General features: G+C 42.9%; 2 protein-coding genes across 4 annotated transcripts; one reads left to right on the top strand and one right to left on the bottom strand.

The window, feature by feature from the left end:
• Positions 1-1,989: 1,989 nt before the first annotated feature.
• LOC101072583 (rasGAP-activating-like protein 1) lies at positions 1,990-14,948 on the bottom strand. Of its 3 annotated transcripts, none has more exons than XM_029829082.1 (21): positions 14,766-14,948; positions 14,497-14,553; positions 13,556-13,669; positions 13,280-13,341; positions 12,106-12,235; positions 11,249-11,330; positions 10,872-11,012; positions 10,531-10,622; positions 10,129-10,246; positions 9,881-10,046; positions 8,770-8,834; positions 8,477-8,586; positions 7,769-7,961; positions 7,557-7,694; positions 6,628-6,772; positions 5,281-5,453; positions 4,485-4,622; positions 4,195-4,330; positions 3,416-3,533; positions 2,789-2,865; positions 1,990-2,707 (listed from the first exon to the last, which is right to left on the bottom strand). In XM_029829082.1, exons 1-21 carry the CDS (start codon positions 14,834-14,836, stop codon positions 2,562-2,564), a joined length of 2,472 nt encoding a protein of 823 aa, XP_029684942.1. In that variant the 5' UTR covers positions 14,837-14,948; the 3' UTR covers positions 1,990-2,561. The 3 variants fall into 3 exon arrangements, with proteins under 3 accessions (XP_029684942.1, XP_003974540.2, XP_029684943.1); XM_003974491.3 differs by having other exon boundaries at positions 9,881-10,034; XM_029829083.1 differs by lacking the exons at positions 12,106-12,235; positions 13,280-13,341; positions 13,556-13,669; positions 14,497-14,553; positions 14,766-14,948 and adding an exon at positions 11,418-11,530.
• A 372-nt stretch (positions 14,949-15,320) lies between these two features.
• On the top strand, positions 15,321-19,510 carry dgcr6 (DiGeorge syndrome critical region gene 6). Its single transcript, XM_003974454.3, has 5 exons — positions 15,321-15,661; positions 15,742-15,902; positions 18,789-18,889; positions 18,983-19,123; positions 19,197-19,510. Exons 1-5 carry the CDS (start codon positions 15,558-15,560, stop codon positions 19,272-19,274), a joined length of 585 nt encoding a protein of 194 aa, XP_003974503.1. The 5' UTR covers positions 15,321-15,557; the 3' UTR covers positions 19,275-19,510.
• Positions 19,511-19,614: the final 104 nt, after the last annotated feature.

The following is a 19,614-nucleotide window of genomic DNA, read 5'->3' as shown; positions in this document are numbered from 1 at the left end:
CCTGGGCCTCTTTGCCTCCTTTCCACTTAAAGCATCACCCACAGAAATGTCTGAAACCCTCACGGGTGCGGTCCCAATCTACCAGAGGATGCAGGCAGGATGGATTCATCCTGGATTCATGGAGAATTCCCTCTCCTCTTCTGGCTTTTACTGTCAAACCACACGAGTTTTGTTTTTTCTGAGGATTAATCCGCAGTTACTGCAAATGCCCCTTCGGTGTGAATATAAATACTTTGCTTTACGGTGAGAAATAGTCCTCTCTCACTGTAAACCGTCTTCATGGTCAGTTCCTGGGGAGCAGAAGTGAACTGTAACCGTCCCTCCCTCCATCAGCAGCTCAGAGGTCCGGCGACTGTGTTGTCGCGCCTCCTCCCCCCACCAACGGTCCCCACGCAGGCACCGTGCCGGAGCTGCATCGCTGCTCTCATTAGCATTTAAACAAGGCTGGAGGGGGACGGCTGCTGATGTTCGGCATGTAATTTAATATTAGATTTCTGCTTCCTGTTGAATGGTTGAAGTCAGTGGTTATTGTGGTTGATTTAATGATTCATTTCAAGGGGAGAGGGAGTGGTAACCATGATACCCCACTGCTCCTCTAATTATGGAAGCTGCTGCTATACCGGGACTGTGTGCTCAGTGAGTCCCTACAAAAATGGAGACATTAATAATCCTGCCCTACCTCAGACACAATACACCTAAAAATGATCCACTTATTTGGAGATGATCACTGCTGTGTGTGTTATCAATGATTAATGATAATCATTTCTGTCCTGATGACCTCGTCACCATGTCTGCCCATTTAAACAGCTGGAGCTTTACCTCCTCTGTCAGGCTGACTTTAGTTGTAAAGTAACATTAATTCATGTTTACACACATAAATGTCTGAGAAAAGCTGAGGATCCAGGGGGCTTAACACACTGAATCTTACTGTCTATACATGTTGGAAGGGGGATTGTGATGCCTCAAAGCTCCAGGACCCAAAACCTGCTTTACAATCTGGTGTTTAATCCAAACATTTGTGGTTAAAACCGATACTCGGTCATTGTTGCTACAGTAAAACAAAGTCTTTAGGATAATATGAATGTAACCTTTAATTTAGTTTCCCTGTAAGTTTCCCTTCTAATTAAATGTCATTTGGTGAAATTCTTTTCATCTCCACGTGCAAAATACAACAGAAAGAAAGAGACGAGACTCAAAAGACAAAAATCAAGTTTACTGAATATAAACAAGCTGTCAGGACGTAATTGCAAATCCAGAATCATGTGCAAGAATGTGACATCTAAAAATAGGCAAACACGCAAGGCAGGACGATGACTGTAAGCCAGACTGATTGTCCTATCTGTGCTCCGGGTTATGGTGCAACATATTAGACAGGACGTGTTTATTCACACACAACCCGTGCACGGTTCACCTCTGAGCCGCTCCAGAGGCTGCAGAGTTGAATGTAAACGCTCCGCAGACAGGGTGGCCTGTTGCAGCGATCTGACAGAGAACAGGCCTCATCTCCCCGTGCAAACTGTGCCCGTGTTTACAGCAAACAGCGCTTGTTCCACAGCAAATGGCTTTACAGCACGCCTGTGCACAAAAGGAGTCGAGCGCTTCAAACTAAAATTTTAAAAAAACAAGAATTGAAAACAAATTTGAATAGGTTGGCATCTTCAATGGTTCTTAACATTGGGATCTATTCATGTGGCAACAAAATCTTAAAACACTGTAAACACTGAACTGGGAACGGTGTTTAGGTCTAAATTTTTATATACCTTTTTTCACCTTTGCTGAGGGTTGAAGATGCTCTCTGTGTTAGTTCATCGGATCTGAATGGAGATTTTATATACTGTGAAACTATACGGTTTCAGCCATCTCACACCTGTGAGGTCACAACTCCACATAACAGCCCATGTGAGTATAAATATTATATATTATTTGGGTGCATTGTAATAAAGCTTCATCTTTTATATGTTTGGACGTAAACATAAAGCGTAGCTTCAAATGACTAAAGATGGCCACATCGTGCGTGAAGCCAAGTTAATGTACGAGATATGAGCATCAATTATCAAAGGTGACTGGCCAAAGACCCAGGTAGAAGCACATTAAAGAGACCAAAGCAAAAGTTGATATGGTGTTTCTTAGGCAGGGCATGCACACCGGTTCATGACATCGCTAGCGTCAAAGTGACCATTTGCTTTATGACATCGAGCACAGTTAAAAGGGAACAAGAGAAATATTAAAACTCTTTTCAGCACAACCACTTTTTCTTGCATAATCAGTGTGGCTGAGGACCTGTTGGGCGTAACAGTTGGGCACCAGCCACGCCATAGATTCTCCGTTATCTACATAAAATTTGTGTTGTCACGTTTCAAAGCTTTCTTGTCACGTGTTTTCGTCCAACGTGTGGCACTAAGAAACGACAAAAGAATTTAAATGGCAGAATTTGCTCTTTTTACGGCAGCAAATGTGCTTAAAAAAACAAAACCATGACGACATTGAAGCCATTGGCGGTTTTATGATAGTAAGAGTGAATTTGATGCTCGCCGCCTCTTCCACCGCTCTTGCTGAACCTCTCAGTTTGTAATAACACTGGCGTCGTTCTCATTTTCTCTGCGTTGAAAGGTGGCGTGCGCCCTCTCCAAATCCTCAATTACCGCCAGCAGGCGAGCAGCAGCGCTCATACCCGGCTTTATCAGATTAACGGTGCTTTTTGCACCATCTGTGGGACAACGAGCACAGCCAAAATAGTTATTCTGTGACATGCACACACGCAAACACACAATAATAACTAGGGTCACACCTTGATGGCTGTTTGGGCTGATCACCTGCTGAGCGTTGGACGTCTGACTCGACTCGGGCACCCCCAGGTATTTTTTCCTGCGATATCAAAGACATTCAACATCTCAAGGCCTTGTGTCATGCGTGGGTTTAAAGTGCTGAACAGGCTAAATGAAATAATCTTCAACAAAGAGGCTGAGTCAGTTCTCTAATCCAAAGTTTTTAAAAAAAAATCCCCCTCTTTGTTAGAAAATTTCAGATTTGCCCCAAACATTGGTGCAGTTTTGAACCTGACCTGACAGAAAAAAAAAAAAACCCTAACCCTAACATAGAAAATTACGGTATCAAGTGTTGGTCAAAGCACAACTGCCACCTGATGCTGTGGCAGTAGCATTTCCAGTTGGTCTGTGCAGCATCTGATTTCATATATTATATATATTTCACCAGGCCTTAATGCATCCAAATAGCTAAACTAACGCAATAATCATCATTATGTAATAAACAAACCCAAAATTGAGTTTTGTTGCCATGTAGATGGGTCTAACGTTTGTTGCTGAACCAACGAGCTTCTATGTTACAACAGAGACCTCTAGTGTCCGTATATGGAACTACCACCAAAACCACTTCCAGAAATGTTTTGTCCACTGACCTGAGTTTGTCTCTTCCCTGGATAAGCTGCTTGAATATAGTCTGTGTTTCCACATCAGGATCCAGCGGGTCACTCCAGTCACCCAGAGTCACCGAGTGTGTTCTGCTGCAGCCTGTAACTGAGAGCACACACACACACACACAAATAAGTCCTTCAACTGTCTGTTTGCACGATGAAAATCCAACAGGTCCAAACTAAAGCGAAGATATTGAAAGGAGGGATTTTGCATTAACTGCATATAAACATTAACTGATCCCCACATCTCATTTCAAACAGCTTTCACACTGATCTTGTTGACTTTTCTAAAATAAACTGATCCTTTAAGGAATATTTCAATTGGAGTAAAGCTTAACTTTCGATTTCAGTGTTATATCAGCCTTCTATGGTCCATGCAGACCCGTCAGCAAAGTTCTAATCAACTGCAAAGAAGGTTTTAGTTGTTCCTGTGTTCATGTCACTTCTGTAGAGTTCACACCTTCTGCCGGGTCTTTACTAGCACGTCACCTTTGAGTGTAATATTATTTCTCCATAAATAAGTCTGTCTCTCATTCTGGGAGTGTTAAAAGCCTGATGAGTAGCAGCAAATCTTTAAATGTCCAGTGTTTGTGACATACAAGCTCGAACTTTGATACTTTTTTCATGTAATAATCTAGGTTGTCTTGATCAAATTCTAGGATGTAGGTGAACACCTTTAGATTGTTGTGGGGTTTTATGTTTTTTTCTTAATCGTAGCTACAGAATGAAAAGTCCAGACTCAAAAACTGGCCATGCAGGATTACCGGTCCGGTCGGCCTGCAGACAGCAGGTCCACTTTCCACTGCGATGGGTTCCTGGGTGGAAAGAGGGGAGCATGCACTCGTTGTAGATGCTGACTTTCCTGATGGCCGACATCCACTGATTAAGCTCGTTCACGTTCTAGTCAGACAGAAACCCGACTTACGGTAAGTATTTCATTCATTTCCACACCAGCGCTGCCACAATGTGCCACATCACTGATAACATATCGTGAGCTCAAACTCGGGTCCGTCTTTTTCAAGGCACGCAAGCAACGTCAAACTGGACGGGCCACCTTGCACTGGATGTAGATGATGTGCAGCTGCCGGTCGTTGTTCTGGGTGATGAGCTGCATCACGTTCTGCTGCTGGAAGGCGTTTTCATCCACCCTCTCCACGGCACACACACACTGGATGGGAATTGATGAGCGCACCTGCAACAGTTCAGCCACAGCACCGCAGCGTCAATTAACACAAGAATGCACAGCCTGCTAATGATGCGTCCTGCTTTGATGGTTTCGAGCGCGGTCACCGGGCTCTTGGACAGGACGGCTGTCCACTGACTCGTGACTGAAATGTCTGGTTGCATTTTCCATAAGGCGGATGAGCTCAGTGCGGCATTAGTGGCCACTTTTAAGTGTAAATCACCTGCTTCCTACAAGACCTCGCCTTGGCTGAGATGGTAGTGCGCCAACGTGGAGGAAAGGCGGCCGGCCCAGGCCATTGTTTGCAATCTGATTTGCAATGTTCGCATGAATATCCACAATATCCTTCAATTACCCGCGGCCTTTATTTTGGTCACACAAAGACCGGCCTGGCTCAAAGAGAGAGCTTTTTAATGCCATAGACGGGAGGTGCCCACCCCCCTCCCTTTGAGATCATTATCACAAAGTAAGGCCCAGATGGTAATGACGCTAATGATGTCAGCGATCGACCCAATTGTGGCGCAGGAGGCCGCGGCACCTATGACAACACAGTGGGCAATTCATCACCAGAAGACCCCTCGGCCTCTAAAATGAATGAATGAAATTTAAATTCCGTCAGGAGGCGATATGTGACCAACAGTCTGTTTCGTTGTCAGGTAATACCAACCTGCCAGTCAGGGGTCTTGGCGTAGGTCAGCGTCTCACTCGTCAACCAGAAGTAGCGTTTCTTAAAAGCAAAGCGGGACAAGAGTTGTGGTCCCTCTGTCTTGAACTTGTGGAGGTAGCCCTCTTTGACTGTGACCGATGACGTAAACACTGCCCTCTGTGGGAGCTCCGACACTGCAGGAGAAATCGTGCACAGAGAAACCACTGGTTACTTTATCATGTCAGAAGCTGGTGCTGATGTAATGAGCGCTTTTAAGCAGCAGCAGGCTCCACCGCTCTCCGTGTCCACTGGATCCACGTCGAAATGTCAAAGCGGCCTTCAAAAGAGTGGGTGTGACACGAAGGAGATGGAAACGTGAGACGTGACACTGAAGGTGTTTCACAAAAACAGCCTCGTCGGCACGTGGCAGCAACAAAGCGGCAGTCGTGTCAGCTGACCAGGGTAGCCTGCTCGCCCCCACAAGTCATTAACACATCATTTCTTCCACCTAGTTATAAATATTTCAACAATAAACTTCATCCTGGTATGAGAAAGAGGAGAGCAGCTGGTCTGTGGCTGGTTCTGGTCAAGCCCACCTCTCAGCTACAGTCCACCTGGAGACAGACTCCCTCTTTGTATTATATGTGTATATTCGGACCACAGTGATGTGCATCCATTCTCATAATAAAGGGGTTAAAAATTAATTTCTGGCTGTTTTTTTTTTATCCCACATTCGACTCCGTGGTCACTTTTGTTTCATACCTTTTACCTACAGCCACCACTGATTGCACATTCGTCTGTGGGACAAGCAGATAGAAGTTTTACTCACTTTTCAGCTTTTTTAATTAGCATAGATAGGCTTTAGTCATCATGTCAGTCTGTCAAATGAAGTTAATCTCATCATATAAACCTCAGTAACAAGTTCTTTAATTGGCTCTGGTGCTGATTTTGTTTGAACATGTTAGTGGGAACAGTAACAGCTTAAAATATTAAATGAATGGCAAATAACCACGAGGCTACCTCTATTCCGTGACTTAGGCTATCTATACGTTCCACTGTGAATCTAGGGGGAAAAACAGCCAAAGTTAGTGGCCACAAATATGACCTAATAACTACAAGAACATTTTCTTTGACAAACATGTATAATCCATTGATGTTAGTGCTTAATCACGACTAAAAGCACAAAAACGACTGAAGCGGAAATTTGGAAGAAAGAAAAACTTCATCCGTCAGGTTTTAATCCAGCATCTTCCAGATGATGGTGGCTAACAGTGCTTGTGGCCATCTTTCAGAGGTTTCTTCCTCTCACCCATCTTTGTTCAAAATTCATATATCATTTGAGCGCGATATTGTGTCTGACAGCCTTACCGATATCATGATCAATATCGATCAGCTTGTCCAGGAAGTCTTTGACTTTGGCCACGCTGAGGCGGATGATGGGATGAAGAGGTTCCATCCACTGCTCCTTTCCTTGACCCAGCTGAAGGCCCAAATTACCAACGCTCTGCAGTGCCTGGCACCCATCAAGACACAAATGTCAATCAAGTTAGTGAGCGTGAACGGCTGCGCCTCTCAAAGTCACACATCAAAGGGTTGCTGTGGCCGAGCCCGCTGTTCGGCCTTTGGTTCTGCCCACACCTGACCTAACTCGAGGAGGAAGTCCCTCTCTCTCTCTCTCTCTCTCTCTCACTGTCTGTCTGTCTGTCTGTCTGTCTGTCTGAAGCTCGCCTTTGATGCGAGGTCTGGCCACAGCAGATGTAAAAATAGCTGTCTGACCCCCCCACTGGGGGCCTGCCGCGGCAGCATTTCAGCACCATGGACAACCAGCATCAAAGCAGGACCACAAATGCACATTTGTAAATGCATATGTTACATTTTAAAGTCGCTTGTTTTTATGAACAGTGGGTGGGACCTATATTTATGCTATGCTAAGCCTGCATTTCATGGAGTTGTTCTCACCATGCCGGCATGTTGACCGGGTTGATTGGAGGTTCCAAATTGCTGCATCCCTATGGTAACGTTCCTGAGTCATGTGGCTCAGAAGAGCTCAGCTATAACCAGTACTGCCTGAGGGGGGAACCTTATGTAGACTATATGCATGTTTCCATTAGACCTCAATCCAGAATAATTATATATATCGGCTTAATCTTTAGAAAATAACTGTGTGGATAAATATAAGATATTTATGGTATTGGAAAGTGTATGTGGGACTTGTTGCTGTGTGAGTCAGCAGCAACATGTGAGGTGAGGACATCAATCATTCACAACACTGTCTGTGCCAGTATAGCTAATTGTACCTTGGCCAGTAAGAGCAGTGTTCTGCTGGTACGGGTATCAGCATGCTGCTCCCTCAGCTGGAACAGCTTAGGCGTGAGGATGGCAGGTGCAAAGAAGCGCAGGAAAAAGAATCCACTGATGGCCAGATACTTCACATCCTGACAACAAGGAAGTTTGAACACAGACTCAGCGTCTCACCTGTAGGAGAACGTGCAGTTATGTGGAGACTGACCTCATTCTCGGGCTCAGTAAACTGTTCCTCGACTCTTTTGTGAAGCTGTTTGAAGGTGACTCTCATGACGGGAGGACATTGAGCGACCGAGCCAGTGATAGATTCAGTAATACTGGATAAATAATCCTGGAGCATTTCCACGCTGCTGTCCCGCACCTCTTCTTCAGACATCGCACCCTTAAATGAAATTCGCCTACAGAAACACAGCTAGCTTAATGTGTGTGTGTGTGTGTGTGTGTGTGTGTGTGTGTGTGTGTGTGTGTGTGTGTGTGTGTGTGCGCTAATTTAACAGATGCTTTGAGCTTTTCCCAACTCAGAGGAATCAGGAAGCAGAATTCTCAATCGACTGATGCGATAATTGGGCTGGTCTGATGAAGTCTTATGTTATCTCACATACGAAGATATTCCAGGAAGGGTGAAGTGTCGGAATCTCTGGGGTGATAAGCTGATTGCAGCCAGTCCCGCTGCAGATAAAGTACATGTCACATCCTACATGATCTGCCTTCGCGTCAGCGACCGACAGCTCAAGGGGCTCCGAGTGGTTGCCAAGCAACAGCCGTCCCCCTTTTTTTTTCTACCTTTATGTCCCTTTGTCAGCACTGACGGTGTCATTCCAACACAAAAACTATCACGGTTTCATTTCATGGGAGCCGATGTGGCGTCAACAATAACAAATAATGTGTGTGTGTGTTTTGACTTGGAGATTACCTGCGGTTTAGGTTGATCTTACACGGGTCCAGTTCGATATACTTCTTTTCATCAAAGATGCGGTTGATGATGGGCTTCAGCACCTCGTGCAGATACGGCATTCCAACAGCCTGGCAGCAACACAACACCAACAACAACAACACCATGTGTCCATCTCATTGACGTCTGTGCTACAGGCAGGCCACGATGCGCATTATAGCTGAGAGAAACGGTGCTCGAATGACAGAAAACACCACCTCTTATTTACCGAGCACAGAGAAATGTTGGGGATGAATAAAGATTCCCTGACTCACCTTCATGAACTGCTCCATTGCCTTGGAGGCAAGCGAATTGGAACGAAATAAAGTGTTCGGATCAGCTGGTGGAGCAGAACAGAGAAGACCATATTGACCAGTTTTAGAGGAAAATATGACAACATTGAACAACAAATTCTTTCTTTTCTTTTGGAAGACAGTACTGGACTGAGCACACGATTGGTGTTAAGACATTTTTTTTTTCCTCACACTTGCACGAGGTTTCTGATTTTTTGATGAACACTGAGTCAAACAGAGTCTAGAGCGGAGAGTTCATAACAGAGCCAAGCTGACCCAGCTGTGGTCCTGCTCAAAATCACCAGGGTGGAAATATCCATGGAGACGGGACTGTGGTGTCAGGTAAAATACTCTGAGGACCATTTCTAATAGCCTGGTTCCTAACTTTATTGTCTGTGTGTGCACATTGCTTCTATTCCTGGTCAAGCAGTTTCTGTTCAGGACCCATGTGGAGTTGCTATGGAAACGTAGACACTGTGCTTATTATCTAAAACCTCACTGACAGATGCCAAAGACTACAAGAGGACATTTCTGTGTGAACACAATAACATGACAACAAGGTCTACCCAAAACACCTGCAGTTAGGTGGGAAATGTTTGGAGATAACACACACACACACTTCTATCTTTGTGAGGACTGACCTCTCTACCCCTGGCCCTCCATCCCTACCCCATGTCCTCACTTTACCAGTAAAATGCAGATTGTGGTAGTCTATATGTTTGGTGCTCAAGAACACACACACACATGCGCACACATACGCAGGCACACACGCTCACAAAACCGCACAGCTAAACAAAGATGGCAATCTATGACTAACACTTGTGACTAATAGAGATAAACTTAGACAGTGCACACTCTCTTACGTAAATTAATTTGTGCGTAGGTGGGAATGGTGGCAAATTTTGAGCTATTGTTGAAACATAAAATACACAAGTGCGAACAAAATTTGTTGTCGCATATGAAAATCTTCCATAGTGATGTTTTTATAAAAACGTATATGTTGAGTTTCATGATTTATACAAATTCATTTATTTTTAAAATAAAGTTTTGGAAAGTGCGGACAGCCCTAATTGTAGGATTTTTTCATTCTTACTGGTGTGCTGGACCTCTCGGGTGTTGAGGTAATCGAGGAATGGCACCACCAGACCCTGACCGAGGTAGATCTTCACCAGGGTCATCGCCACGTCTTGTCGGCTCTCGACTGTGGTAACCTCCTCCAGCAGGGTCAGAGCACTGCTGTTCTCCGCCTGTGGAAAGGGCTGCTCGGATCATGACACCATGACATCAAACAACCGGGATTTAATGTAGCGACGTACTGAAGGAACTGTGGATGAGGCTGACCTCAGTGGGAGAGACAACCGACTCTACCAGAAGGTGAATGAGGGGCTGGTAGTAGACAGAAGGTAAAATATGATCCTCGATCAAGCGCACCTTGAGACGCAGAGCTCCCAGCTTTCCACTGAACACAGAGAACGGACATTATTAAAAGCAAGAGTGATTCACATACAAGGCATCAGTTATCTGACTCATAATAATAATAATAGTGTTTTTGTGTCCCTTCATATATACCTCTGACTGAGACATCTGTCTCAATTTACTTATTATAGGTAAACAGAGTGCATTAAAACACAGGGGAATGCTCATTCTGAGTCTTAGTCGATTCAAAAAGCAGAATGTTTGGCTTAGTTATAGGAGGGGAACGTCACATTTACCATATTGAAGATGCGTTTCCATAATGCTCACCTAGCATCAGCCTCTTTGTTCCGCAAAGGCTGCAAACGGAAGCAGCTCTCAAGATGAGGTGTCTTGTGTAAACAGTCAAAAGGGATTTCCACCTGATTATAGGAAGAATAGAGGGACAAATATAATCACATAAGCAATTATTAAGTCTTAGAACTCATCATTACAGTACAGTAGAGTGCAGAAGTCTCACTCTTTATATTCATTGTATATGTATTTATTAATGTACCTATATTTGATCTCCATATGCACTGTTTAAGAATACATATTTTAAGTCATTGGGGAATAAAACATATAGATATGCAGTGTAGCCTTATTGTCATTCGTGTTCCTGCCCTCCTCACCTTTCCCAGGAAGTCATTTTTGCCCACCATGTCCCAGTCCCAGACCTCCACAGTGATGGTTCCGTCTTCATGAAGCTCCTCTGGGTCCAGGTCCAGTTCCAGGGTCTCGTCCCAGTGAGGAAAACGTGTCTTCTTTATGATCTAGAATCCAGAGTTAAGAAAAATAGATAAGATAAGATAAGATAAAATAAGATAAGATAAGATAAGATAAGATAAGATAAGATAAGATAAGATAAGATAAGATAAGATAAGATAAGATAAGATAAGACAAGACAGACAGACAGACAGACAGACAGACAGACAGACAGACACAGACAGACAGACAGACAGACAGACAGACAGACAGACAGACAGACAGACAGACAGATAGAGCTCACCGAGGTCTCAGCACTGTGGTTGTTGAAAATGAATCTCGCAAATGGATCTGAGGTTCCTGAAATGTCTCTGGGGGCCAAATCTCTGCATGACAACAGCGTAAAGGAACACATGACACCAACACCTATAATTGACCACCAAAGGTGTGACACTGAAGCACTGGTGACTTACAGAAAAGCACCACTCTCCACTTGGCTGAACGCTTTGAAACAATGCACATTTATCTGAGCTTGTCTGTAAACACAAGGGCCAGAACGCATGTGACGCATTCGTTAGCGCCTTGCCTGAGAAGCACTGAGTGGGTGCACATGAGGCAGCATGTGGTGTAGAATGACTCAGTTGGGGAGTGTGGAGGTCCGTGGGTGATGGTAACCGTAATACTGATGGTAACCGTGACGCCAGGCATCGACGGGAGCAAGTCTGCCTGGTGACTACTTAAAACAACAGAGTATTCTGCTGAACCACAGAATAGAAGGAATTCTTCACATGGGTGAAGGTAAACACTAAAAAGTACCTGTGCTCAAATCTGAACCAACCCTCCTTTTTATGTTTATGTTAGTTGGCATGTTCAGCCCACATTGTCTCCAGGTTTGGGAGAACTGGTCACTCTAAATGACCTTCGCCGTGAATGGGAGTGATTCTATAGGGTCTATCGATTCCAGGGTGTAACCCCGCCTCTCCCTGGATGATGGAATGAAGGGGAAACGTGGCCTTATGGACATAAACAATGAGGCAATAATAAAAATATGAAATAGATCAAAGTAAAACGTAAACAACAATATATAGAATGTATAATACATGACTGTTTACTACTCATTTTGTGTCTGTGTGGTGGTCTCTAGAATTAAGACTCAGTTACCTGGCTTCAATGACCTTACACCTCACACTGGCTTTCTCTGCATCTTTCAGGAGCTCCAGACACAGATGGATCTCTCCCTGGACTTCTTCATCAGGGTCCACCCTCGTCAGGTTCACCCAGCTATCTAGTCCTTAAAAAAGGTATTATTCAATACAATCTGGCTAATATGGAAACAGCATGGGGTAAAATAAAGATGGTGCCATTGCACTAAATAAAGACTTGAATGCAACCAATCATTTCAGTATAAAATAGTTTAGGAATTCACAAAAAAAGTTAGTATTCATAGAATGTCTCAAATATTTGAAAATACAAAAAAAATTATCTGTTAACATATTTTATCTACTTGTCCGCTTTCAAACAAAACTTGTCCTATTTTTGCTATTTTTGTTGATTTTTTTGGTTTAATGACGGTCATTTTTTAAAGTAAAATGATATGCTTATAAATTAAAGTTTCCACTTTTCATTAATGGAACCATGTGTCAGGGGAGACATAAACATTATCATAAATTTGATTTAATAATCAAGCACATTGTTGCAGGGATTCTAAATATCATAGATAGAAATCTTTTTTTTTTTTGCCATAGAAATAAAAACACTTTTTCACTTCAGAAATATCACATAAGTGAAAAAAAGTGAACTCTGCTTCTGTGCAGCAATGCATCATGGGAGTGAAGGTCAAATGAGGTGGAACTCAGGCCGGAGGTGTCAGTTTGCAGAGCAGTCTTGTAAAAATATGCTAAAGTAAACAAAAATGTAAAAGCTTTCATATCATTTTAGAATGTTGTAAGTGCAGAAGCACTTTATGACATGTTCTAACAGCCACAGAGAGGACACTATTATTGTGATGCATCAACTAAACACTTAATGATTGTAAAGAGCACTAAACCGCATTTTAATAAATGGAGTGAAATTGTAGATTTTAATTTATCGCGTTCTATCTGCTGGATAGCAACATATGTAGGTCAACATCGCCTGATCATCATATCTGCTACCTTGGTCTCCAAAAGGGGATTTTCATTGCATTTTTACTTGATAGCAAAAATATATTTGATTAAATGTGTGTATGCAAGACCTAAAAACATTCCCATACTCTAAAAACGGCTCTTCTCCTAAATCACTCCAAGCTTTGGCGGGTTTGTGGGGAGGTGATGTGTGTTTAACCTCGGAGCCTTACCTTTAGCTTGAGAACCAATTGCATCTTTAGCCAGCGTTATCTTCCCAATAACATCATCGTGGCTAAGGAGAAAGATAAATGAGACAACCACAGTCAGTAGACTAAAAATAAAATCCTGTTGTTAGCGCCTGCTGTTATTTTTGAGGATAGGTGGTGATGTAGCGATCAGGAGAAACAGGTAAAATGTCCTTTGTGGTCCACTGATGGTGGCTATTATTGGCAATATTTCAACTGCATGTTCACACCAGCTGAGTGGACTTTAAAGAGCGACATTACCCAATCGTATCCTCATCCATGACATGAAAGGAGAGTGAGTGGAACCCCATTGGGAGGTGCAGGGTGTACTCTTCACCCCAAAACGGATTAAGGTTCTTCCACACTGTGGCAGTCCTGGAAATAGGGCATCGGCAAGCTATAGATCAATAAACACTTAACTTATATCAACACAATTCAATCAGCCCCTGCTGGACTTTAGTCATTCATGTTTATAGATTCCTCTGTCAGCAGCCACCTTATTGTGGTGGAGAGGTTTTGTGACTGTCATCTAACAAAGGTTGGGACTTCGTGGATACAGCAAATAGCTCTTTAGGTTGAATTCATCCACAGCACAAGAAACAAGGTGGAGGTGATGCATTCTTTTTCTTAATGTGTAACCATGTGTAATCTATCTATCCCTCTTAAAAAACAATTTTCACATTGTTTCTGCAAAGTCAAGAATGATGTTTACAGATATATTTGAAGCTGGAAGTATACTAGTTAGCTCTGGGATCATTGCTCATTTTCCATCATGATGCCACAGAATTTGGCCCCTGTTATTGAGGTGTTACTCCTACTCCAAACTTTGCTGTCAAATGTCACCTTTTAAATAACAGTCTGTGCATGATGGACGTCGAATCATGTCATCATTGTTAACTCTGCAGCCAGACCATCTGAGCTTGCTCCAAGTATTCCCTTTGCCTACACCAGGAGCTTCCTGAAATAATTCATGCAAGCTTCCATGGTTACCTGCAGGTGTTTTTAAAGGCCAGACAAGTATCAGGTTCTCTCAGGGACCACACTCTGGGTACCAGAACCCTGATCTAGAATTTATCTGTTGAGGATTTTCTCACACCATCCCCCCCAAAAAAAAAATAAAAAAAAATTGGAGAAGATCTAAATACCATTGATCTGGTGAAACACGTGTGAATCTTTATTTAGAATACATAATAATGACTTGCCTGGCCACAACTTCATTGTCAACTTTCACAATACAGTATGGATCACTGGCCCCAGTGCTACAGATGACAGACACACAAAAAATAATAGCAGAGTGAAACAGATAAAAGAATACATATTTAACTATTTCACATGTCTTTGCTGCATGCAAATGCTTTAAAAGAGCGTAGCAAACGGGGTTACCAATGTCACCGATGTTAACTTTTTAATATATATGTATTATTTACTTGAAGACATGCTGCTCAGTAAAAATAATGAAATAAATACTTACACGTCTTTGGCGGGGAGGTTCCTGCCCTCGACAATTCTAAAATATAAAGATGTGTTTTTGGTCATTTTCATGAAATATGAGTTATTCTTCCAATTCCGTATATGCTGCCATGCGAGCTCTTATAAGCGGCGTCCTGCTGTCCTGCAACCACCTCACACACACCATCTCTCCTGCCCACCAGCAGCGCGCATCACAGGCGCGCAATCGAGCCAATCTAGGAGATTCAGTCGCTTTTAGGGGCAGTTCCACTGTCTTTTTAATTTGTCTGCTATTTATAAAACGTGGCGAATCTTTACAAAAAAGAAAAGGAGAGAGAAAGAGAAAGAGCACAATTAATAACAGTAAATGCAATGTTTCATTCACAATGTTTTGCAGCTGCCAAAAGTGTCGTATGTGCGTCGTAAATAAATAATCATATGATTGGTACCGGTAAATACCCTTCCACGTCTGGTGAAATATTCAATAAGAGAGGGACTTTAAAAAAGATAGATATTTTTTTGTTCCATGCGCCATCTAGTGTAAACATCGAGCCTATTCGTGTGTCATTGTAGACAGGCATCGTAAAGGGCAGCAAGGTGGGGTCCGAGTGGATGGATTCAAGCTAGTAAACATTGGAGTGGCTCCACCTTCAATATCAGTTAAAAAGCAGGTTTCCAAAGTTTCATTGCGCATAATTCCAGATTCAGCCACAAGACAGCGGAATTTCCCTCCTTTTCTAAGAACAGCGAAGATGAGAGGGGCTTTAGGGTAGATCTGAACACGCCTTTGATAAATGTGCGCTCTTAGAAAGGTATGGAGGGATATCCCGGAACTGTTGGCGGCGATTCCACCAAACAGCAAGAAAGACATTATTACCTGTTGTCTGAGCTTCAAGCACTAGTTAAGGATTTACCAAGGTATCACTATTTTAGATTCGGGAAAGCAGTCTTCAGATTCATGAATGTTGCGCTTTGTATTCACTGTTGCGACTGGTTAGCTCTTTCCAGCAACGTCTGTCTTACAACACCTTGAGTGACCTGGCTCTGGCCCTCATAGATGGAACCGTGTATGAAATTGTCCAGGGGCTCCTTGATATCCAGCATCTGACTGAAAAGAATCTGTACAACCAGAGACAAAAGCTGCACTGTGAACACCAGGGTAAGTGCAAAGGTCAGATGTCTGAAGAAACATACCTATTTCCCATTACCCAGATAAGTCAAAATGAGAATCTGTTTTTATATATGTATCTTTTCTTCTCGTTTCACCAACATGCAGTCACACAGAATGATACACAAATACCAGTCAAAGGATGGCACACTTTCCCTCACAAATGTCTTTCAGCCATCATGCTCTGCATAAACTACAGAATATAACGTATAACCCTATAACATTCAACCAGCAGGCATTTCCTTGTCTAATTTTAAAATAAAAGTTAAATGTTTCATATTGTATATGTCATCTATTTTAATTTTCCATTGGTTCTGGTTGGATGTTCTCGAAGAAGCCAGCTGCTGGTTATGGCTCCTTGAAATTGCATCCTTTGAAATGTTCCCCAGATAGAATGAAAGACAAGTAAAGTCAATATACAATCCCGCAATTCTCTTGGTTGCATCTTGTTCTTGGGTCCAAAAGTTTGTAAGGTGGGACAGGTTAAAAAAAAAAAAGCAAGAATGGCCTCCAGTATTGGGCCTGATGGCCCCTTTATTGTGATTTTATTTTGGGGGGTTATAAAGACAGTTTCTCCAGCTCCAGGTGCAACTTAGGGCAGACCATTCTTCTGGGGAGGTTTCAATGTCCAACTCTCTTAATATCAATTCATATCTACTACCTGCTTCTTTCTTTAACAGTTTTGTAAAGCATCATGAATTTACCCGATCAATTAAAAAATAAAGAACAAGGTAACGTTCCTAAAGAGAAAGTGGTGCAAGTGGCAAGCTTTTTTTTTTTTTTTTTAAAGAAAATTAATGCAGAACTTTTGCAGAAATTTTTACAAGCAAATGTTTCAGAAAATTTTCAGTGAATACTTTTACTTAACATCCTAAAATACAAGTAATATACAGGTGCTGGTCATATAATTAGAATATCATGAATACGTTTATTTCAGTAATTAGAAATTTGTATATTATATTCATTCATTACACACAGACTGACGTTTTTCAAGAGTTTATTATTTTAATTTTTGTGATTTTAAAACTCAACTAATGAAAAACCCAAATTCAGTATCTCAGAAAATTAGAATATTGTGGAAAGAGACCTGGTTAAAATTTAAAAAGAATATTACATGAGACTTTTTTTTTTTTTAAGAAAATTTCTAGAAATGCGATCCAAATGAAAGATATGAACATGAAAGGTGTGAGCATGTAGAGCTCTCAATACTTTGTTGGGGCTCCTTCGGCCTGAATTACTGCAGCAATGCGGCGCGACACGGAGTCCGTCAGTCTTTGGCACTGCTCTGATTTTCTATGGGGTTTAAGGTGAGGCGAGCTTGGTGGCCAATTAAGAACATGGTCCTTAAACCAGCTACTGGTAGCGTTGGTGCTGTGTGCAGGTGCCAAGGCCTGCTGGAAAATGAAATCCTAAAGTTGGTCAGCAGCAGGAAGCATGAGGTGCTCTCAAACGTCCTGAAAACACAGTGGACCAACACCAGCAGATGACCTGGCACCCCAAACCATCACTGACTGTGGAAACTTTAGGCTCCACCTCAAGCACCGTTGATTCCGTGCCTCTCCTCTCCTCCTCCAGTCTCTGGGACCTTGATTTCCAAAGCACATGCAAAATGTCCTGTCTTCAGAGAACTTTGGACCACTCAGCAGCAGTCCAGTCCTTTTTGTCTTTAGCCCAGGCGAGATGCTTCTGATGCTGTTTCTTGTTCAAGATTTTATTATTTGTTCCACAGTCCTCTCCAGGGTGCAGTTGTCCTGATAACTTTTGTCTACCACATCTTTTCCTTCCCTTTGCTTCTATCTTCTATTAATGTGCTGGGACACAGGCCAGGTTTGGACAACTGTCAGGTCGGCAGTCTTCCCAATGATCGTGTAGCCTGAGAGACCCTTCAACGGCCTTCGCAGGTGTTTTGAGGTCAATAGTGTGGCACCAGGTCTCTCCAATACTGAACCTTTCCACAATATCCAAATTTTCTTTTCATTAGTTGTCAGTTATAATCATCAAAATAAGAGAAATAAACACTTGCAATACTGTGAATGAATGAATGTAGTATCCAAATTTCACTTTTTGAAGGTAATTACTGAATAATATAATAACTGATATTCTAATTGACCAGCGCCTGTATAACTAAACTGGCCTAACTGGTGTTCAGTGTCAACATTTTTCAACAGTCAGCGTTCAGTGTCACTTTTCTGGATCTTAATAACGTTGTGTGAGAAAAGACAGTTGTAAGTTTAATCATGACTGTTGGACTGCTGAATGTTGTTTACTTATGCTGGCACATCCTCAAAGACAATATCTCGACTTCAAATAAGCCAGTTTTGAGTGAATATGTGCCAGGAAGGCATCCATCGTGACTATATCTTGTTCCTGCCTCTTCAGCAGGAGCGAGAGGACAAACAAACAGAAAGAGGCGGTGCATGAAGCATAAAGGCCAATCATCAGCCGGTCACACTCAAAGCCAGTGTCATGTTTCAAGTGATAACAGGTGGGGGGGTGGGGAGCGCAAACACACAGGGGCCGAGGAAACTGAGCACCTGTTGACAGCCCTCTGTGCTAAACAGGAAAATGTTTGGTTGTTACTCTCCGCTGGTGTGATGGCCGCAGTGGGAACCATCAACGGCTCTCATTCAGTCATTCCTGGCCAATTCTTAGTTCTGTGGTTGTCACTTCCCGGAGTACCTGCAGCCCAGTCACGTGACGCAGGTGCTCCAGCTCCTCTAAGACGGAACGTGTGTTTATAGGATCTTCTGTGTCCACTGTCACCGTTTTTAAATTACAAGATTGAGTCCTGAGCAGTAAAAAGAGCATAATTTGAGCGACTGTACCCAGAGTGCGTTTATGATAATGTCCTAATGGCTGACGTCTTTTTATGCGTAGCACTAAAGCAAGAACTTACGAGAAAGCACAAAGACGCTCTACAGACGTGCAAGTCTCACAACCTCGCTCTGCTCAAAACAAACCAACAAGCCGAGCTGGAGGTGAGGATTCTCAGCACGTCACAATTACTCGCAGGTGCTTTTATATGTAACTCTACTTATTTCTCATGGAATTGTTGTGTGTCCACTTTTCAGGCGCTTGAAATCCGCGTAAAAGAGGAACAAAGAATGATGGACAAGAAGATTGTGGCGGAAATGGATCAAAAAGTGATTGATCAGCAAAACACCCTTGAGAAAGCCGGAGTGCCAGGATTTTACATCACCACCAATCCTCAGGTGACTGGTGCACACCTGTGTTAAAGCACCTACATGTGGTGAAAAGGACTCTAATTGTCGCCTCTTATTACAGGAGCTGACAATGCAGATGAACTTACTGGAACTGATCTTGAAGCTGCAACAGAAGGAGTCACAGTCTGGAATCGTATGACACAGCGACCGTGGGGTCGTGTACTGGCTGCTGAATACGCGAGTGTTTGTGAGAGCAGATGGCCTGGGAAACGAGCTGCTTACGGTCAAAGTAGCATCCAGATCACACATCATTACCTGCTGCTTTTCCTCTCCTGCACGCAAGAATTTTCCGTTTGTTTCTGAAGTTGTGGGAATACTGTGATTATTGTAGAGAATTGTGCCTTTTTTTCAAAAATAAACGCTGCTCGGAGGAAATATGCTTTTTTTTTTCCCTCTCAGTCATACACGTACACTGCACCTCTGTGTGTGTGTGTGTGTGGGGGGGGGGGGGGGTCGGTAAATGGGTGGGGCGCAGCTGC

Source organism: Takifugu rubripes, chromosome 21 (assembly GCF_901000725.2).
Source record: "Takifugu rubripes chromosome 21, fTakRub1.2, whole genome shotgun sequence".
NCBI classification, from domain to species: Eukaryota; Metazoa; Chordata; class Actinopteri; order Tetraodontiformes; family Tetraodontidae; genus Takifugu; species Takifugu rubripes.
The sequence above is the reverse complement of the archived record's forward strand: the minus strand, read 5'-3'. Positions and strand labels throughout refer to the sequence as shown.